Here is a 20,926-nt window from a genome sequence, read left to right on the forward strand (position 1 = left end):
AGGCCGCAGTTGGGGTACTGTGTGCAGTTTTGGGCGCCGTACTTATGCAAGGATATTTTGGCCTTGGAGGGAGTGCAGAGGAGGTTTACTAGGCTGATACCGGAGTTGAAGGGGTTGAGCTATGAGGAGAGGCTGAATAAACTAGGCTTGTACTCGTTAGAGTTTAGAAGAATGAGGGGAGATCTCATTGAGATGTACAAGATGATGAATGGGTTGGATAGGATAGAGGTGGAGAGACTCTTCCTGCTCAGAAAGGACAGTAGGACTAGAGGGCACAGCCTCAAGATAAAGGGGGGGTGGTTTAGAATGGAGTTGAGGAGGAACTTCTTCACTCAAAGGGTGGTGAATCTCTGGAATTCTCTGCCCGTTGAAGTGGTGGAGGCTGCCTCGCTAAGTATTTTTAAGACGCGGGTTGATGGGTTTTTGGTAAGCGAGGGGATTAAGGGTTATGGGGAGAGGGCGGGAAAGTGGAACTGAGCCACGACAGATCAGCCATGATCTTATTGAATGGCGGGGCAGGCTCGAAGGGCTAGATGGCCTACTCCTGCTCCTATTTCTTATGTTCTTATGAAAGGAGTTTTGGGGGGGCGGGCCAGTATGAGAAAGTATTTTTTTACCCAGAGGGTGGTGATGGTCTGGAATGCGCTGCCTGGGAGGGTGGTGGGGGTGGGTTACCTCACATTCTTTAAAATGTATCTGGGTGAGCACTTACTCCATCATAACATTCAGGGCGATGGGCCAAGTGCTGACAGATGGGGTTCGGTGGGATTTCACGTATTTCTAATGTGTCAGTACAGACTCGATGGGCCGAACTGCCTCTGCTGCTCGATATGATTTGATTCTTCTATACATCTCACTCTCGGTTCCCCTCATTCTCTCTCACACTTTCCTTCCCTCCATTTCTTCCAATCAGACAGAAACATTGAAATGGAGAAAGAGAGAGATTCACAGAGAGAACCTTCTAAAGCTGAATTAAAATGCCAGCCCTGCTGCTCCCTGCCCAGCCCCTGTTCCCTCTCAGTCCCTGGAAACTGTTCAACTCACTCTTTCCGTTTGGGAAGCGGCTGCTGATATCTTCAGGACACTTTTTAAATCCTCCCAGACGATCTGACAGGGTTTGAGTGGAGCTGCAGGCAGTGACCACACACTGGAGACTCTCACACCCTGTCTCTCTTTCTCAAATACTCTCCTTTGATCACCACCTCTGCTTTGACCGTCCACTCCCCTCGGGCCTCCCTCTATCTCTGTTCCACCCCCTCCTTCTCTTTTCTCCCCCTGTCACTATCACTCTCACTCATTGTAAAGATGGATGTTCTGATTGAGGGCCAGGTCTTTGGACCCACACCCACCTCCTCTTACTCCATCCCTCCCTCTAACTTCCTATCTCTGTCCATATCTCTGCTTCTTTCCCTCTATTTCATGTGCTCTGTGTTGAAAGGAGCGATGTAATATTTCTGAGCCACATTGTGAATAATCATAAATCATATCGCTGTGACGGGGTGGGACGATCCACCTTATCTGGGAATCTCCAGTTAGGAGGCAGTGCCCAGCTTCCTGTCTCTGGAGAACAGCCTCAGTCAGAGCCCTGAGATTCCTCATTTACACAAATCAATCAATAGATCAATAAATCAGTTAATTTATTTATTAATAACTTCAGGGAGGCTCATTTTAAAAAGGGAATATGTATCCAATCTCAGAATTCACACGGTGCTGGGTGGAGATTTACATCAAGCCCGAGGCTGTGGAAATGAAAAGTCTCCACTCCCACTTTGTTCTCTGTGGATATGGTCACAGTGCTGCCCATGGGATCATGCTGTGCTTAAAAGCCCCACAAAGAAAGCTGGAAAGGGAGAGGGAGAGATTCTGGAGGGAGGTGAACAGAAATGGGGAGAAAGCGAGATAGAGAGAGGAATACTGCAATGAGATAAAGAGATATGGCAGAGAGAGAACAATTAGAGAGCGATAGGGAGATATGGGGTAAAGCGATGATGTGAATGAAGAATGGAAATGCACTGGGTGGGAGAGAAATCCAGATAGAGGGGAATAAAGCTGGTCGGAGAGAAGAAGAGTTTAGGAAGAGATAGATAGGGAAGCAAAGGAGAAGGCACAGAGAGAGGGAGAGGAGAAAGGAGAAAAAGAGACAGACAGAGGATACAATCTGTAAATTAGAAGCAGAAAGGCTGGGGGGGTGGGGAGAATTGGGAGGAAATTTGGAGAGGGGAAGTTAAATAGAAAAATCCTGAATTGACATCCAACTCCATCAGCTGTCCAGCCCAGGGAAGTGTTCAATCCCGGGGTGGACTCTGATAATTGGCTGCAGGAAAGGATTGCAGATTCTATCTCTGTCCATTTTGGGTCTAATTGGGAAACCTGTCCAGTCTGAATTAATCCTGTAAAACAGATCAGATGAGAAATCCAATCTCTCTGAAATATTTGAATGATCAGAATTTGCAGATTTGCTCCATCAAAGTGAGAGATGTGTAATTCACAGCTTCCTGTCCCCCAGTCCCTATTTAACCAGTGATGTTACATTGGCTACTTTCCAAATTGCAATGTTAATCTCTAACACAATCCTCCAATAACACCGCTACCCGGGAACTCCTGTCCATTGGATTGATGCTGAAATCCTCTCCTTAATGTCGGCTCACACATGGAGAATGTTTACTCAATAATTTCCGAGCTCTTATCCCTTTCTCACTAACAGTTAATTTACTGGGAATTGTGATCCTGACTTGAGGAAAGTGTGGCCTCTCCACTTGCACCACTCGCTACCTGATGGCCATGGCAGTGGCAGATCTACTGTACATCATCCTTAACCTCATTCTCAGCTTCATAAATGGTTATTATTTCCCCTTGAGTTTCCTAGACCTCACCTCTGTGTGTCGTGTTCACACTGTCCTGCTGCCTGCAGCCAAAGACTGTTCTGTTTGGTTCACCATCACTTTGTCCTTTGATCGATTTGTGGCCATTCGCTGTCAGAAACTGAAATGTAAATATTGCTCCAGGAAAACTGCGGCTGTGGTTCTGGCAACAACTGGCATCCTGCTCTCTGTGAAAAACATCCCCATGTACTTTACATATGAACCTGTAAGGATAATCGACAATGTCCAGTGGGGCTGTCGGTCAAAGACAAGCTATTGGACTGATCCTGGCTGGATTGGATTTTTCTGGTTTGTTATGGTTTTAACCCCATTACTCCCATCCGGTTTAATCCTGTTGATTAGCGCTCTGACAGTCAGACACATTTTGGTGAACAGTCGAGTCCGGAAAGGAAAGGACTGAGGGCTCAGAGTCAGGGAGAAAATCACAGAGATCCCGAGATGGAGAGCAGAAGGAAGTCAATAATTTTACTCTTCAGCATATCTGGAGCTTTCATTCTCCTCTGGTCAGTGTTTGTTATATTTTTTATCTATTCGAAAGTGAAAGGATTTATTTCTGCCGCCCTTCCTGAATATACATTTCAACAATTCGGATTTATGCTTCAAGGTTTAAATTGCTGCACAAACGCATTTATTTATGTGGTGACTCAATCCAAATTCAGGGAGCAGATCAGAATCGCGGTGAAATATCCAGTTACATCAATTATTCAAATAATGAAGAAAAAGCAACTGATAGCCAATCACAGAGCAGGATCACTAACAAACCACCTCAGCCAATCAGAGACTGGATTGCTAACTGACTGTCTCAGCCAATCAGAGACTGGATTGCTCACTGACGCTCTCTCTCGCTCTCTCTCCCCCACCCCCCAGCCAATTAATTACTGGATTGCTAACTGACTGCCTCAGCCAATCAGAGAATAGATTGCTAACTGATCACCTCAGCCAATCAGAGACTGGATTGCTAACTCCCCCTCCCCCTCAGCGAATCAGAATTGCTGCTCACTTCCAGACAACCAATGACTGGTCTCTGCACTTTGACAGCAGATAAGCCAATCAGAGGCTGGATATTCTGAATGACAGCTGTGTCAGCCAATCAGAACACTGGCTGTGAATTACCCCCCCGCCCCCCCCCCCCGCAGAGTAAATCCTGGAGCTCCATTGGCTGAGCCACAGGTGCTTCAACCAATGAGGAAGCTGGTACATGTTTGTATGTGTGTGTGTGACTGTCTGTGTGTGTGCCTGTCAGGATCTGTGTGTATGTCTGTCTGTCAGTATTCATGTGTGTGTGTCTGTCAGTGTCTGTGTGTCTGTCTGTCAGAGCCTGTGTCTGTCTGTCAGTATCTATGTGTGCGTGTGTGTCTGTCAATGCCTGTGTGTGTGTGTCTGTCAGTGCCTGTGTGTGTGTCTGTCAGTGTGTGTATGTGCATGTGTGTCTGTCAGTGTCTGTGTGTGTGACTGTCAGTGTCTGTGTCAGTCTGTGTGACTGTCAGTGTCAGTGTATGTGTCTCTGTCAGTGTGTGTGTGTGTCTGTGTGTGTGTGTCTATCAGTGTCTGTGTGTGTGTCTGTCAGTGTCTATGCATGTGTGTGTCTGTCAGTGTCTGTGTGCATGTGTGTGTGTCAGCATCTCTATGTGTGTGTCAGTATTTATGTGTGTGTGTGTGTGTCAGTATCTATGTGTGTGTGTCTGTCAGTGTCTGTGTGTGTTTGTCAGTGTCTATGTATGTGTGTCTGTTAGAGTCTGTGTGTGTGTCAGAGTCTGTGTGTGTCTGTCAGTATTTATGTGTGTGTGTCAGTATCTATGTCTGTGTGTGTCTGTTAGAGTCTGTGTGTGTGTGACTGTCAGTGTCTGTGTCAGTCTGTGTGAGTGTCAGTGTATGTGTCTCTGTCAGTGTGTGCGTGTGTCTGTGTGTGTGTGTCTATCAGTGTCTGTGTGTGTCTATCAGTGTCTGTGTGTGTGTCTGTCAGTGTCTGTGTGCATGTGTGTGTGTGTCAGCATCTCTATGTGTGTCTGTCAGTATTTATGTGTGTGTGTGTCAGTATCGATGTATGTGTGTCTGTCAGAGTCTGTGTGTGTCTGTCAGTATTTATGTGTACGTGTGTGTGTGTGTGTGTGTGTGTGTGTGTCAGTATCTATGTGTATGTGTCTGTTAGAGTCTGTGTGCGTCTGTCAGTGTCTGTGTGTGTGTGTGTGTCTGTGTATGTGTCTGTCAGAGCCTGTGTGTCTGTCAGAGACTATGTGTGTGTGCATGTCAGAGACTCTGTGTGTGTCTGTCAGTGTCTATGTGTGTGTGTCTGTCAATGTCTGTCTGTGTGTATCTGTCCATGTCTGTGTGCACGTGTCTGTCAGTGTGTGTGTCTGTCAGTTTCTGTATGTGTATGTCTCTCAGTGTCTGTGTGTCTGTCTGTTAGAATCTGTGTGTGTGTCTGTCAGTATCTATGTATGTGTGACTGCCTGTATCCATGTATGTGTGCCTGTCAGTGTCTATGTGTGCATGTGTGTCTGTCAGTGTCTGTGTGTGTGACTGTCAGTGTCTGTGTCAGTCTGTGTGACTGTCAGTGTCTATGTGTGTGTGTGTGACTGTCAGTGTCAGTGTATGTGTCTCTGTTAGTGTGTGTGTCTGTCTGTCAGTGTCTGTGTGTGTGTCTGTCAGTATCTATGTGCGTATGTCTGTCAGTATTTATGTGTGTGTGTCTGTCAAAGTCTGTGTGTCTATGTGTCAGAGTCTGTGTGTGTCTGTCAGTATTTATTTGTGTAGAACAAAGAACATAAGAAATAGGAGCAGGAGTCGGCCATCTAGCCCTTCGAGCCTGCCCCGCCATTCAATAAGATCATGGCTGATCTGAAGTGGCTCAGTTCCACTTCCCCGCTTTCTCCCCATAACCCTTAATTCCCTTGTCTATCAAAAACCCATCAACCCGCGTCTTAAATATATTTAGCGAGGTAGCCTCCACCACTTCAACGGGCAGAGAATTCCAGAGATTCACCACCCTTTGAGTGAAGAAGTTCCTCCTCAACTCCGTTCTAAACCGCGCCCCCCTTTATCTTGAGGCTGTGCCCCCTAGTCCTGCTGTCCTTTCTGAGCGGGAAGAGTCTCTCCACCTCTATCCTATCCATCCCTTTCATCATCTTGTACGTCTCAATGAGATCTCCCCTCATTCTTCTAAACTCTAACGAGTACAAGCCTAGTTTATTCAGCCTCTCCTCATAGCTCAACCCCCTCAACTCCGGCATCAGCCTAGTAAACCTCCTCTGCACTCCCTCCAAGGCCAAAATATCCTTGCGTAAGTACGGCGCCCAAAACTGCACACAGTACTCCAGCTGCGGCCTCACCAGTGCCCTGTACAGTTGCAGCAAGACTTCCCTACTTTTATATTCAATCCCCCTCGCTATGAAGGCCAGCATCCCATTCGCCTTCCTGACCACCTGCTGCACCTGCAGGCTGGGTTTTTGCGACTCATGCACAAGGACCCCGAGGTCCCTCTGCACCGTCGCCTGCTGCAGTTTTTTGCCACGTAAGTAATAATCCTTCCTACCGTTATTCCTACCAAAGTGGACCACCTCGCACTTGCCATCATTAAATTCCATTTGCCATTTCCTGGCCCATTCGCCCAGCCTATCTAGATCCTTCTGCAGACTCTCCACACCCTCCGCGCAATTTGCCGTTCCACCAATCTTGGTGTCATCAGCAAATTTCGACACCCTACACTCGGTTCCCTCCTCCAGATCATCTATATAAATGGTAAAAAGCTGAGGCCCCAGCACCGACCCCTGGGGCACTCCACTAGTCACCAACCGCCAATCCGAATAGCACCCATTGACCCCCACTCTCTGCCTCCTATTTGACAACCAGTCCTCTATCCGCGCTAACACCCTACCCCCAACTCCATGTCCCCTGACCTTCTGCAATAACCTCTTGTGAGGTACCTTGTCAAACGCCTTCTGAAAATCGAGAAACACCACATCCACCGGCTCTCCTCTATCCACCGCACTAGACACATCCTCATAGAACTCCAATAAATTTGTCAGACACAACTCCCCCTTAATGAAACCGTGCTGCGGGTGCTCTATCAAGCAATTCTCCTCATTACATCACAGTGCAGTACAGGCCCTTTGGCCCTCGATGTTGCGCTGACCAGTGGAACCAATCGAATGACCCTCTAACCTAAACTATTCCAATGTTATCCATATGCCTATCCACTGACCATTTGAACACTCTTAAAGTTGGCGTGTATGTCAGTGTCTGCGTGTGTCTCTGTCAGAATCAGTGTGTGTGTGTGTCTGTCTGTCTGTCAGTATCTATGTGTGTGTGTCTGTCATAGTCTGTGTGTCTGTCGGTGTCTGTGCGTGTGTGTCTGTCGGAGTTTATGTGTGTCTCTGTCAGTGTCTGTGTGTGTATGTGTGTGTGTCTGTCTGTGTCTGTCTGAGTGTGTGTGTCTGTCAGTGTGTGTGTGTCTGTCAGAATCTGCGTGTGTATGTGTCAGAGTTGTGTGTGTCTGTCAGTCTTTATGTGTGTATGTCAGTGTCTGTGTGTGTCTCTGTCAGAGTCAGTGTGTGTGTGTCAGAGTCTGTGTGTGTCTGTCAGTATGTATGTGTGTATGTCAGTGTCTGTGTGTGTCTGTGTCAGAGTCAGTGTGTGTGTGTCAGAGTCTGTGTGTGTCTGTCAGTATTTATGTGTGTATGTCAGTGTCTGTGTGTGTCTCTGTCAGAGTCTGTGTGTGTGTGTGTGCCTGTCTGTCTGTCTGTCAGCGTCTGTGAGTGTGTCTGTCAGAATCTGTGTGTATGTGTCAGAGTCTGTGTGTGTCTGTCAGTATCTATGTGTGTGTGTCTGTCAGAGTGTGTGTGTGTGTCAGAGTTGTGTGTGCCTGTCAGTATGTATGTGTGTGTGTCTGTCAGAGTGTGTGTGTGTGTCTGTCGGAGTTTATGGGTGTCTCTGTCAGTGTCTGTGTGTGTGTGTGCGCGTGTGTGTGTCTGTCTGTCTGTCAATGTCTGTGAGTGTGTCTGTCAGGATCTGTGTGTATGTGTCAGAGTTGTGTGTGTCTGTCAGTATGTATGTGTGTATGTCAGTGTCTGTGTGTGTCTCTGTCAGAGTCAGTGTGTGTGTGTCAGAGTCTGTGTGTGTCTGTCAGTATTTATGTGTGTATGTCGGTGTCTGTGTGTGTCCCTGTCAGAGTCTGTGTGTGTGTGTGTGTGTCTGTCTGTCTGTCAGTGTCTGTGAGTGTGTCTGTCAGAATCTGTGTGTGTCAGAGTTGTGTATGTCTGTCAGTATGTATGTGTGTATGTCAGTGTCTGTGTGTGTGTCTCTGTCAGAGTCAGCGTGTGTATGTGTGTGTGTCAGAGTCTGTGTGTGTGTGTCAGAGTCTTTGTGTGTCTGTCAGTATTTATGTGTGTATGTCGGTGTCTGTGTGTGTCTCTGTCAGAGTCAGTGTGTGTGTGTGTATCTGTCAGTGTCCATGTGTGTGTCTCTGTCAGTGTCTGTGTGTGTGTGTCTGTCGGAGTTCATGTGTCTCTGTCAGTGTCTGTTTGTGTGTGTGTGTGCATGTGTGTGTGTGTGTCAGTGTCTGTATGTGTCAGTGTCTATGTGTTAGAATCTGTGTGTGTGTGTCTGTCAGTATCTGTGAGTGTCTGTCAGTGTCTGTGTGTGTCTGTCAGTGTCTGTGTGTGTGTCTGTCAGTATCTGTGAGTGTCTGTCAGTGTCTGTGTGTGTCTGTCAGTGTCTGTGTGTGTGTCTGTCAGTGTCTGTGAGTGTCTGTCAGAGTCTGTGTGTGTGTCTGTCAGTGTCTGTGTGTGTCTGTCAGTGTCTGTGTGTGTGTCTGTCAGTGTCTGTGAGTGTCTGTCAGTGTCTGTGTGTGTCTGTCAGCGTCTGTGAGTGTCTGTCAGAGTCTGTGTGTGTCTGTCAGTGTCTGTGTGTGTGTCTGTCAGAGTCTGTGTGTGTGACTGTCAGTGTCTGTGTGTGTCTGTCAGTGTCTGTGTGTGTGTCTGTCAGTGTCTGTGAGTGTCTGTCAGTGTCTGTGTGTGTCTGTCAGAGTCTGTGTGTGTCTGTCAGTGTCTGTGTGTGTCTGTCAGAGTCTGTGTGTGTCTGTCAGTGTCTGTGTGTGTGTCTGTCAGTATCTGTGAGTGTCTGTCAGAGTCTGTGTGTGTGTCTGTCAGTGTCTGTGTGTGTCTGTCAGTGTCTGTGAGTGTCTGTCAGAGTCTGTGTGTGTGTCTGTCAGTGTCTGTGTGTGTCTGTCAGTGTCTGTGTGTGTGCCTGTCAGTGTCTGTGTGTGTCTGTCAGTGTCTGTGTGTGTGTCTGTCAGTGTCTGTGTGTGTCTGTCAGAGTCTGTGTGTGTCTGTCAGTGTCTGTGTGTGTCTGTCAGTGTCTTATGTGTCTCTGTCAGAGACATCATGTCAGAATCATGAGGAAGCTCTCCTTGTGCTGATGTGCGTGTTATAAACTTCACAGTTCGTTTGCAAAAGTGAGAGTGAATTCCAACCAGCTGTCACATGAACTCCAGGTTGTGCCCACCGCCTGAGCGATCCATATCTGACTATTCGCTCTCTGCCATTGAATCCTCAACAGCAATTCACCGCCTATCAATTGAATAACATGTTCCCTGTGTGAAGCAAACAGAAATTAAACTCTCTACATTATAACCAACTCGTCCATTTCTGGCTTTCTGTCCAGGTCAAGCAAGATGGCTACTCCCGACTCGTTGGCATTGCCATGATGTTGGCTATGTTTTTGGTTTGGGTTTTCCTCCATTGGTGCATAGCGGGCAGACTGGTGCACAAATCTCTGAGCTTTCATTCTTTGTTCTTGACAATTCCAGGTTACTTTAACGTACTGCTATGTTCCATGTCTCTCTTATCCTACCCTATCGCTTTAAGTCAGTTTCTGAGAAGACACGAGGATCAGACCTGGTTCTATTCTGAGAAGTGTTACCTCGAATGGATCACCATGCTTCTATTTCCAGGAGAGAATGTTTGAACCTGAATGTGCTTGATTAATTAGAGAGGATGTTTAAAGCTGACAGCCTCTGGCACCAGCAAGAAGTGAGATGCCTCCTGATCATGAGTGATTTCCGAATTTGGGGGTGTAGAGGGGGATCGTGCGGCTTTAAGGGGGAAAGAATCTATTAACCATCACTGGAAATGAAAAGCGTCACCTGGGGAAGATCGTGTCCGAATGTCTCATCCAATACAGGACATTTCCCATTCTTGGTCTGGCTCTGATCTGACAATCTGGCCCAATAACCAGTTGAAGAGAAATCATGGAAATGTTGAATTTGATGGGGTCCGATTATCTAGGAGATTGGGGGAGGGGGAGGGAAGAATCTTACAATACTTTTTGGCGTGGCGCTAACCTGGAAATCTCCTTGCCTGAAAGTGTATACTTCCAGGTCGTAATCTCGCGAGCAATGGGGAGAGTCGTGTTTCCTTTCTGATACTCTCACCTTGGGCAACATCTTAAATTAGAACAAGCTCTACCCCCACTCTTGAAGTGCCAATTCTGTGACAGTGGACAGCTTCTTGTGTATTCCAAGATTTGTGGATGAACATAGAACACTACAGCACAAACAGGCCCTTCGGCCCACAAGTTACACCGATCACATTAATGCTCATGGCCAATTATGGATTTGAAACAATCCTTGTGAGTAGAATAATCTATAGCTATCCTTTGTTTGAGAGACACTTTGCACTGATCAATAATTCTCAGGGATTGTGTATGATGGAGAGCTGGTCAGACTTAAAGGAGAAAAAGAAGAATCTGTTACACAGCATCTAGCCTCATGAAAATCTCTGATTTCATTTGTGTCAGAATTGTGGTAGTTATTTTAAGCTCTATTATCATTTCACACATTTAACTTCCAACCGTTTTCTTGATAGTTTCCAGTTTCTAAGTTTAGGCACAGACTGGAAGTGTTTTGGTTGATAATTTCCAGACTACATTCCCAATTCTCTCTTACAGCTAATTTACTCGGAATCCTGATTCTGTCCCGGGGCAAATGCGGCCTTTCCATCTGCATCACCCGTTACCTGGTGACCATGGCAACGGCAGATCTCCTGGTCATTTTCACTGAGGTCATTTTGAGACAAATCAACAAGTTTTTTTTCCCGATATCATTCCTGCTCATCACCCCTGTGTGCAGTGTTCGTTATATCTTGATTCGTGCGAGCACGGACTGTTCTGTCTGGTTCACCGTCACTTTCTCCTTTGATCGATTTGTGGCCATCTGTTGGCCAAAGCTGAAAACCAAATATTGCACTGGGGAAACTGCCTCTCTGGTGCTAGCAACAACGGCCATTCTACTCTGTTTGAAAAATATCCCTTACTATTTTACATTTGAGCCTGGACGGATAATTGACAATGTACCTTGGTTCTGTTATCCAAAGTTAAACTGCTACACAGATCCTGGATGGGTAGCTTTTAATTGGTTGGACACAATTATAACCCCTTTGCTCCCTTTCATTTTTATTCTTTTGCTCAATGCTCTGACAGTAAGACACATTTTATTGACCAGTGAAGCCCGTAAGCGACTGAAGGGACAGAATCAGGGAAATAATCACAGTGACCCAGAGATGGAAAGCAGAAAGAGGTCTCTGGTTTTACTCTTCACAATATCGGGCAGCTTTATACTTCTTTGGCTGGTACATGTTGCAGAATTCTTATATTACAACATGACTGGAGCAGATTATAGTGATTACACAGTTTCCGAATACACATTTGAACAAGCTGGAGTTCTACTTCTGAGTTTAAATTGTTGCACAAATACATTTATTTATGTGATGACTCAGTCCAAATTCAGAGAGCAGGTCAAAAACGCCTTGACATTTCCTATCTCTTCAGTTATTCAGTTAATGAGAAACAAAAACTGAGAAACCTACTTGCCAGTTGTTTTCTTAATTGTTCTATAAGCTTATTATTTCTTAGTGATGTATGGTTAAGGGAAACACATCCCTTTGAGGTGCAGTAATTCAGGAATTAAAACAAATGGCTGGTATGATGCAATCACATTTCAGCCTGACAATATGTTTTTCATCTTCCCATAACCATCACATTCCCTTTTCAAGCCACAATAAATTCTGAATTCTCTCAGAGAATTTAATTCATATTCTACATGGTCTCGCTATAAAAACAGGGTATATTTTCCTTACAATAACCATTATTTGTCTGTGAACCTCGTAACATTGGAACTCCCTCCTAAACATTCATTCTGCCTCTCCTGAGCAATCCTCCTGCATTGCCACCTCACTGGGTCTCTCTCACCTTCTCTTATGAGTTTACAGGAAGGGTTGATTTATTTGTTTCTTAGTCATTATTCTTTTGCTGACTATTAACGTGAGAAATGGAACTGACCTGTCACTAGACCCCATCCTGTCTGACAGAAGTTCTGGCTCAGGAAGAATCGTTCTTGCATCTGAGCAGGAACTTTCGGGTAGAAGTCCGACAACAGGATGGCTGATCTTCAATATACTCAACCTGTTAATCCTTACAGCTGCTAAAGACGATTCTCCAAACTGAAATAAGGTATCTGTTAGTGGATGGAAATAAAAACCTTGTGTGAATCAGTTGAGAAAATTATGAGCAATGAACTGTGATTTTAATGGAAACTCCGACTCACATTTCTGCTTGTGAAGATAATCTACATCTCCAGTACTCCTGCCTGAAGCTTTGGTTCCACAGCTTGCATCACGCTCTCGATATTACATAGAGACAATCTCATTGGCTGAAGATTGACATCTGTAATAGTGAAAGATTCCGGAAATGGCCGAGTTGGCATGTGATCCTGCGCTTCCCATTGGACCAATACCTCGCCACCATCTTGATGATAGTGCTGGAGCACTGTGCGCTGGCAGATGTCACCTTACGAAATTTGCCTTAAATTGCCAAGTTTTTAGGTTGCTAGATCTTTTCTCTGAATATCCAATTTTCCCCGATGGTCGTTCTAGACATCATGATGGAGTGTGTCCTAAGTTTGAAAAGAGGATTTGCCTTCATAGACAGTAGGCTTTTTGGTGTTGGTTGTACCTCACAGTCCTCCACCTGAATCTCTAGATTCCACTTCGAGACCCAGTGCGATCTTTCCTTTGACAAGAGAAACATTGCGCTGAATACAGATGTGTCCAGCCTGCCTATCTTTAAAAATGATTTGATATACCAAATGAAATGCATTACAATGTAAACCACGGCTTCTTCAACACAAAATATATCATCGGTACATAAAAAAGAATAAGGAAATATAATGTTTGACTGTCAAAATTAGTTATCATTATTTTGGATTATTATTTCAAAGATGAAGGAATGTTAGCATAGCAAAATAAGATCTACATTTTACAAATGTCTCAGTAATAAAATATTACTGTTACTCAGATGCCTACGCACTTCCCACATGCAGTGAAATTAACAGTAAAACAACAAATTAAAACAAAACAAATATACTGGGGGACACAATAAGTGGTAGTAAATGTGAGGAGCACACATTTAAACAAAGAACAAAGAACAACCCAGCACAGGAAACTGCCTCAAGTAACTAGTATCTGATCAGTAATGGAATACAAATTAACACTTCTACCCAAGCCAGTCAAATTCACGGGAAACACCAGATACGACCAATATTCTCACCAGCCCTTTGGGACCTGCTTTGAGCCTCATGCTGATCTCCACAGCAAGTTTAAAGTTTATTTTTAAAAGTCACAAATAAGGCTTTCATTAACACTATAATGAAGTTATTATGAAATTCAGATGGCATGAAATCTAGTCACCAATCTTCAGCATCTGTTTGGGTCAATGCACCAAAGCAGCACATCTTTCAGACTGTGGGAGGAAACCCACACTCACACGGGGAGAACATGCAAACTCCACACAGGTAGTGGCCCAAGCCAGGAATCGAACCCACGCCCCTGATGCTATAAGGCAGCAGTGCTAACCACTGCGCCACCATTCCACCCAACAAGTATTTACCGATTGAAAAGACTGACCCTTGGTGGTCAAGCAGTGGGCAGTCTGTGCATTGTCCACAGAGATGAGCTTTTGTAACCCATGTGGAGCTGATTTCTTTCAGAGAATCCTCAATACTGTCAAATAGGGTAACAACTGGGGACCGGCGAGTTGCAGGCAAGTATTTAACAAACTGTAAAACAGACGGACATAGAAAGGCACTCAGCCCATGGCTGGAAAGCTGTGCTGGATTAAAGGGGACCTGGCTGGCTGGGTTGAGAGGAGAGAGAGAGATGTGGGAATCAGGAAATGTAGATGGTTTTAAAAAGGGAGAGGAATTGAATGGGGACCTCGACAAGTATACAAATTGGGAAGTTATGTTGCAGTTGTACAGCACGTTGGTCTGGCCACCGCTGGAGTATTGTGTTCGGTTTTGGTTGCCTTGCTATGGGAAAGATACTTTTAAACTGAAAAGTTTGTAGAAGAGATTCACAAGGATGTCGCCAAGACTCAGTGGCCTGGGAGATTAGACTATGACTTTTTGTTTCAGCGTATAGGAGACTGAGGTGTTATCTTCTAGAGGTGTATAAGATCATGAGACACTTGGGTCTTTTGTCAGGTTTGGAGAATCGAGAACTAGAGGACGTAGGTTTAAGTTGAGAGGAGAGAGAACTAATGAAAACCTCCCGAGCCAGAGGGTGGTACGTGTGTGGAATGAGCTGCCAGAGGAAGCAGTTGAGACAGGGACATTGACAACAGTTCAAAGGGCATTTGGACAGATACATGGATAGAAAAGTTTTTGAGTGATTTTGGCCAAATGCAGGCCAAGCAGATAATTTAGGTACACATTTTGTGGAGGGGGTGGGAGGTGGAGGGAGTGGGGAGGAGGCAGGGAGGGGGGTAGTTTGGTATGGATGAGGTTAAGCAGAAGCTCCAGTCTCCATGCCGTAGTTTCTATGATTTTATGAAGAAAACTGGACACAAACAATTGAGGGCAGGAGGGCAGGGCTGTTGATAAATAATTGCAGATGTTCAGGAAGATATTGAATACCTCTCAATGGAAGTATATTCCTGAGAGGAAGAGGAACTGTATAAGGAAGTGAAACATCCCATGGATGGACAATGAAGTCAAAGAGGAAGTAACAGCAAAAACTAGGACATGGCAAATTGCAAAAGTTGGTGGTAAACTGGAGGATTGGGAGAAATTTAAGATTCAGCAAATGACTTCTAAAAATAGAATCAAAAGTGAGCCATAAAAGTAAACTAGCAGAACACATCAATACATGACAAAAGTTTATATGAGCATATAAACAGAAAGAGAGTATCTAAAGCAAATGTTGGCCATTTAAAAACAACACTGATGATGTATAAATGGGGACCATGGAGGTAAACACAGTATGAAGTCTCACAACACCAGGTTAAAGTCCAACTGGTTTATCTGGTAGCAAAAGCCACTAGCTTTCAGAGCGCTGCCCCTTCATCAGGTAAGTGGGAGTTTTATTCACAAACAGGGCATATAAAGACAAACTCAATTTACAAAATAATGATTGGAATGCGAGTCTTTACAGGTAATCAAGCCTTAAAGATACAGACAATGTGAGTGGAGAGAGGGTTAAGCACAGGTTAAAGAGATGTGCATTGTCTCCAGACAGGACAGTTAGTGAGGTTTTGCAAACTCAGGCAAGTCGTGGTGGTTACAGATAGTGTGATAGGAACCCAAGATCCCTGTTGAGGCCGTCCTCATGTGTGCGGAACTTGGCTGTCAGTCTCTGCTCAGTGACTCTGCGCTGCCGTGTGTTGTGAAGGCCGCCTTGGAGAACATTTACCCGAAGGTCAGAGACCGCTGAAGTGTTTGCCAACAGGAAGGGAACAGTTTTGCCTGGTGATCGTCGAGCGATGTTCATTCATCCGTTGTTGTAGTGTCTGCATGGTCTCCCCAATGTACCATGGCTTCGGGATGTCGCGAGGCTTCTTATTGTGTTTACCCAGTCCAGTGTCAGCATCGTCACTTCATGACAACCATGGAGGTAGCAGAGGTACTAAACCAATATTTTGCCTCTGTCTTCAATGCGGAGAATAATGTAGATTTTTCCAAAAACTGTTGTTAATGCAGAGGAACCTGGTGCAACAACCATTACCATGGAAAAGAAGTCACAGGTTGAGAAGTGGTAGATTTAAACTGAGATAAAGAGGAGCTACTTCTCGCAGAGGGTGGTGTATTTGTGGAACTCGCGATACAGTGAGGTGGGTCCATTCAAAAGTCTGACAGCAGCAGGGAAGAAGCTGTTCTTGAGTCGGTCGGTACGGGACCTCAGACTTTTGTATCTTTTTCCTGACGGAAGAAGGTCCGGGGTGTGAGAGGTCCTTAATTATCCCAGCTGCTTTTCCCGAGGCAGCGGGAAGTGTAGACAGAGTCAATGGTTGGGAGGCTGGTTTGTGTGATGGATTGGGGCTACATTCACCATCTTATTCTCACAAGGGTTCAAGTCCCCTGAGGGTACTGCACAAGGGCTGGGGGTTGGGTCTTTCCAGGGTTCAGTCCCTGGAAAACCACTTGATTAATTAACTCATGACAATTCAATTCTGATTTTGCCTTCACTGTGAGACCCTCTTTCTGCCACATGATGGCAGTCTGAGCCAGGTGATCTCGCTCTGTTAGAATCGTGTTTTAATCCTTTGTGGACCTTTTTCATTGGTCTTGGATGTTTAGTCTGTGATCATAAGACACAGGAGCAGAATGAGGCCACTCGGCCCATCGAGTCTGCTTCACCATTCAATCATGGCTGATATTTTTCTCATCCCTCTGCGGCAAAGAGTTTCACAGATTCCCCACTCTCTGGCTGAAGAAATTCCTCCTCATCTCTGTTTTAAAGGACCGTCCCTTTACCCTGAGGTTGTATCCTCTCAGTTTTTCCTACTAGTGGAAACATCCTCTCCACGTCCACTCTATCCAGGGCCTCGCAGTATCCTGTAAGTTTCAATAAGATCCCCCCCTCATCCTTCTAAACTCCAACCAGTACAGACCCAGAGTCCTCAACCCGTTCCTCATCCAACAAGCTCTTCATTCCAGGGATCATTCTTGTGATCCTCCTCTGGATCCTTTCCGAGGCCGGCACATCCTTCCTTAGATACTGGGCCCAAAACTGCTCACAATACTCCAAATGGGGTCTAACCGGAGCCTTATACAGCCTCAGAAGTACATCCCTGTTTTTATATTCTAGCCCTCTCCACATGAATGTTAACATTGCATTTGCCTTCCTAACTGCTGACTGAACCTGCACATTAACCTTAACAGAATCTTGAACAAGGATTCCCAAGTCTCTTTGTGTTTCTGATTTCCGAAGCATTTCCCCATTTAGAAAATAGTCTCTGCCCCCATTCCTCCTTCCAAAGTGCAAAACCTCACACTTTTCCACATTAATTCCATCTGCCCCTTCTTTACCCGCTCTCCGAACCTGTCCAAGTCCTTCTGCAGCCCCCCGCTTCCTCAATACTAAGGGACAATTTAGCACGGCCAATCCACCCTAACCTACACATCTTTGGACACTAAGGGACAATTCAGCATGGCCAATCCACCCTAACCTACACATCTTTGGACACTAAGGGACAATTTAGCACGGCCAATCCACCCTAACCTACACATCTTTGGACACTAAGGGGCAATTTAGCATGGCCAATCCACCCTAACCTACACATCTTTGGACACTAAGGGACAATTCAGCATGGCAAATCCACCCTAACCTACACATCTTTGGGCACTAAGGGACAATTCAGCATGGCCAATCCACCCTAACCTACACATCTTTGGACACTAAGGGACAATTTAGCACGGCCAATCCACCCTAACCTACACATTCTGTTCTTGTACTGTAATTTTCTTTGTTCTTCTTTGTTCTTTATCATTGGGCACTAAACTCCACACAGTCAGTGACCCAAGCCGGGAATCGAACCTGGGTTGCTGGCGCTGTGAGGCAGCAGTGCTAACCACTGGGCCACCCTGCCATCCAATAATGGCACCCAACAATGCCACACCAACTATTTCATGTCAAGTGTTTGCCAAGCAGCTGAGGAAGTCTCATTCACAATGATGGGTCAGAGTGTTGGAATGAGATAGAGAGTCTGGTGAACTGGTGCAGCAACCATAATCTCTCAAAAGTCTGACAGCAGCAGGGAAGAAGCTGTTCTTGAGTTGGTCGGTACGTGACCTCAGACTTTTGTATCTTTTTCCTGATGGAAGAAGGCGGAAGAGAGAATGTCCAGGGTGCGTGGGGTCCTTAATTGTATCGGCTGTTTTTCCCGAGTGAATTCCACACATTCCCCACCCTCTGGGTGAAGAAATTTCTCCTCACCTCAGTCCCTAAAAGGTTTCCCCCTTATCCTCAAACTCTGACCCCTAGTTCTGGACTCCCCCCACCATGGGGAACATTCTTTCTGAATCTACCCTGTCTAACCCTGTGTGAATTTTATAAGTTTCTATCAGATCCCCTCTCACTCTTCTAAACTCCAGTGAATATAATCCTAACCCATTCAGTCTGTCCTCATACGACAGACCTGCCATCCCAGGAATCAGCCTGGTAAACCTTCGCTGTACTCCCTCTATAGCAAGGAACATCCTTCCTCAGATAAGGAGACCAAAACTGCACACAATATTCCAGGTGTGGCCTCACCAACACCCTGTACAATTGCAGCAAAACATCCCTATCCCTCTGCTCAAATCCTCTCTCTATGAACAATCCATTTACCTTCTTTACTGCCTGCTGTACCTGCGCGCTTACTCTCAGCGACTGATACACAAGGACTCCAAGGTCTCGCTGAGTATCCGTCTCTCCCAATTTACACCCATTCCAGTGATAATCTGTCTGTTTATTATTGCTCCCAGAGTGGATATAGCAGTTCCCAAAACACATTGTCATTTCTATTGAATTGGGAGGCTGTGCAATGTAGGCTAACTCATTTCAGATTTTCTCCAGCTCTCCCTTTCTTTTCTGAACCTCTGTCGGGAACATTTCAACTTGTTGGATCTTTTGATGCATTGTTCTTCCGCAGTAAACTTGATGAGGGAGCCCCCTGTTCCCCAGGTGAAGTTGACGATAATTTCTTTATCTGATCCTGATGGCTTTCTCTCCCGCCTGTCTCTTCTCACATTATTATTATTGTCACGTGTAGCAGGATACAGTGTAGAGTATTGTTTCTTGCGCGCTGTACAGACAAAGCATACCGTTCATCGAGTACATAGGGGAGAAGGAAAGGAGAATGTGGTAATCTAATCAGGGCCTAGTTTTCAGGCTGATTAAATTGGATATCCTAAATGAAAGAATTGGGCACAATAAAATCAAACACAGTCAAATCTTGGGCAGGACAGACTTGACTCAGGTCAGATGTACTAAGATGCAGGAACATGTCTGGGCCTAGCCCACCAATCGCCCATCATTGCCCTCTACTGAGACCCCACAGCACCCCATTGAACTGCACTGGCCTGCTGTTAGAAGCCAGACTGTTAGAAGGTGTTGTGGTGTTTACCCCAGTCTAATGCTGGCATCTCCACATCATGGTTGTTGTTAGAAGCCCAGATCGGGTCAGGCTCTCTGTCACTGCGAGTTCCTGCAGTTGGTTTAATCTGATAACAGGTTACATGTAAGGAGCAGCATGGAGATGGACACCTGGGGGCGGACCCTGGTGTCCTGTCTGACAGACACCAAGAAACCCACTGGGTATTGGAACCCCCCTCCTGGGACCTCACTGGCCGGAAGCCAGAGAAGTTTCTGGAAAGGCAGGCGGGGAATAAGGTACACATCTCAGACATACCAGCAATGAAGACTTAACGAGGGAGGCGACCTTGACCATTCGGAAGACTGACCAGAGAAGGAAGAAGCTGCCATCGAGACTCACCTTCATGATGATGGGGCAGAGAGACTCAGAGAATCGAGCCTGCGGTTTAACCATCTTTACAGGCAGTAAGCTGGAGTCTGCCTTATTCTCTTGTTTCCTGTGAGTAATTTAAGGGCCAATAGTGTTATATTAATAAACTTATTGAATCTTTACTTGTGTTTGTCCTTCTTGCAAAAAGAGCACTGGGGTAAAACTTTGAGTGAGTAAACTGGTGAAAGGATTACAGGTTCAACATAGGCTGCAGAATGGAGTGTTACCGTCACAGCTAGGATGCAGAGAAAGATGCCCACAATACAGAAGGAGAACATTCAATCCATTGATATTTCCCAGACAATAATCTACTCAGCCCCTATCCCCATAACCGCACAAATTTACACTCCTAATCCCCCAGACAAAGAACAAAGAAAATTCCAGCACAGGAACAGGCCCTTTGGCCCTCCAAGCCTGCACTAACCCTGCTGCCCCGACTGAACGAAAACCCCCTACCCTTCCGGGGACCATAACCCATTCTTCTCATCTCATTCACGTACTTGTCAAGACACCCCTTAAAAGTCACTACTGTATCCGCTTCCACTCCCTCCCCCGGCAAAGAGTTCCAGGCACCCAAAATCTGCCTTGTACATCTCCTTTAAACTTTGCCCCTCGCACCTTAAACCTGTGCCCTCCCTGGTAATTGACTCTTCCACCCTGGGAAAAAGCTTCTGACTATCCACTCTGTCCATGCCTCTCATAATCTTATAGACTTCGATCAGGTCTCCCCTCAACCTCTGTTGTTCCAGTGAGAACAAACCAAGTTTCTCCAACCTCTCCTCATAGCTAATGCCCTCCATACCAGGCAACATCCTGGTAAATCTTTTCTGTACCCTCTCCAAAGCCTCCACATCCTTCTGGTAGTGTGGTGACCAGAATTGAACACTATATTCCAAGTGCCGCCTCACTAAGGTTCTATAAAGCTGCAACATGACTTGCCAATTTTTAAACTCAATGCCCCAGCCAATGAAGGCAAGCATGCCGTATGCCTTCTTGACTCCCTTCTCCACCTGCATTGCCACTTTCAGTGACCTGTGTACCTGTATACCCAGATCCCTCTGCCTATCAATACTCAACGGTTCTGCCATTTACTGTATATTTCCTATCTGTATTAGACCTTCCAAAATGCATTACCTCACATTTGTCTGGATTAAACTCCATCTGCCATCTCTCCGCCCAAGTCTCCAACTGATCTATATCCTGCTGTATCC

General features: G+C 45.7%; 1 protein-coding gene across 1 annotated transcript in view; it reads left to right on the top strand.

Moving 5' to 3' along the window:
* LOC145338646 (putative G-protein coupled receptor 139) overlaps positions 1-11,734 on the top strand; it is a 64,190-nt gene extending 52,456 nt beyond the window's left edge. The window contains exon 3 of the mRNA XM_080183033.1: positions 10,827-11,734. Within this exon, the coding sequence (XP_080039159.1) occupies positions 10,827-11,734 (908 nt within the window). The remainder of the gene's footprint in view (positions 1-10,826) is intronic.
* Positions 11,735-20,926: the final 9,192 nt, after the last annotated feature.

Source organism: Carcharhinus amblyrhynchos, unplaced genomic scaffold (assembly GCF_965287045.1).
Source record: "Carcharhinus amblyrhynchos unplaced genomic scaffold, sCarAmb.v2.hapA chromosome_127, whole genome shotgun sequence".
Classification (NCBI taxonomy): domain Eukaryota; kingdom Metazoa; phylum Chordata; class Chondrichthyes; order Carcharhiniformes; family Carcharhinidae; genus Carcharhinus; species Carcharhinus amblyrhynchos.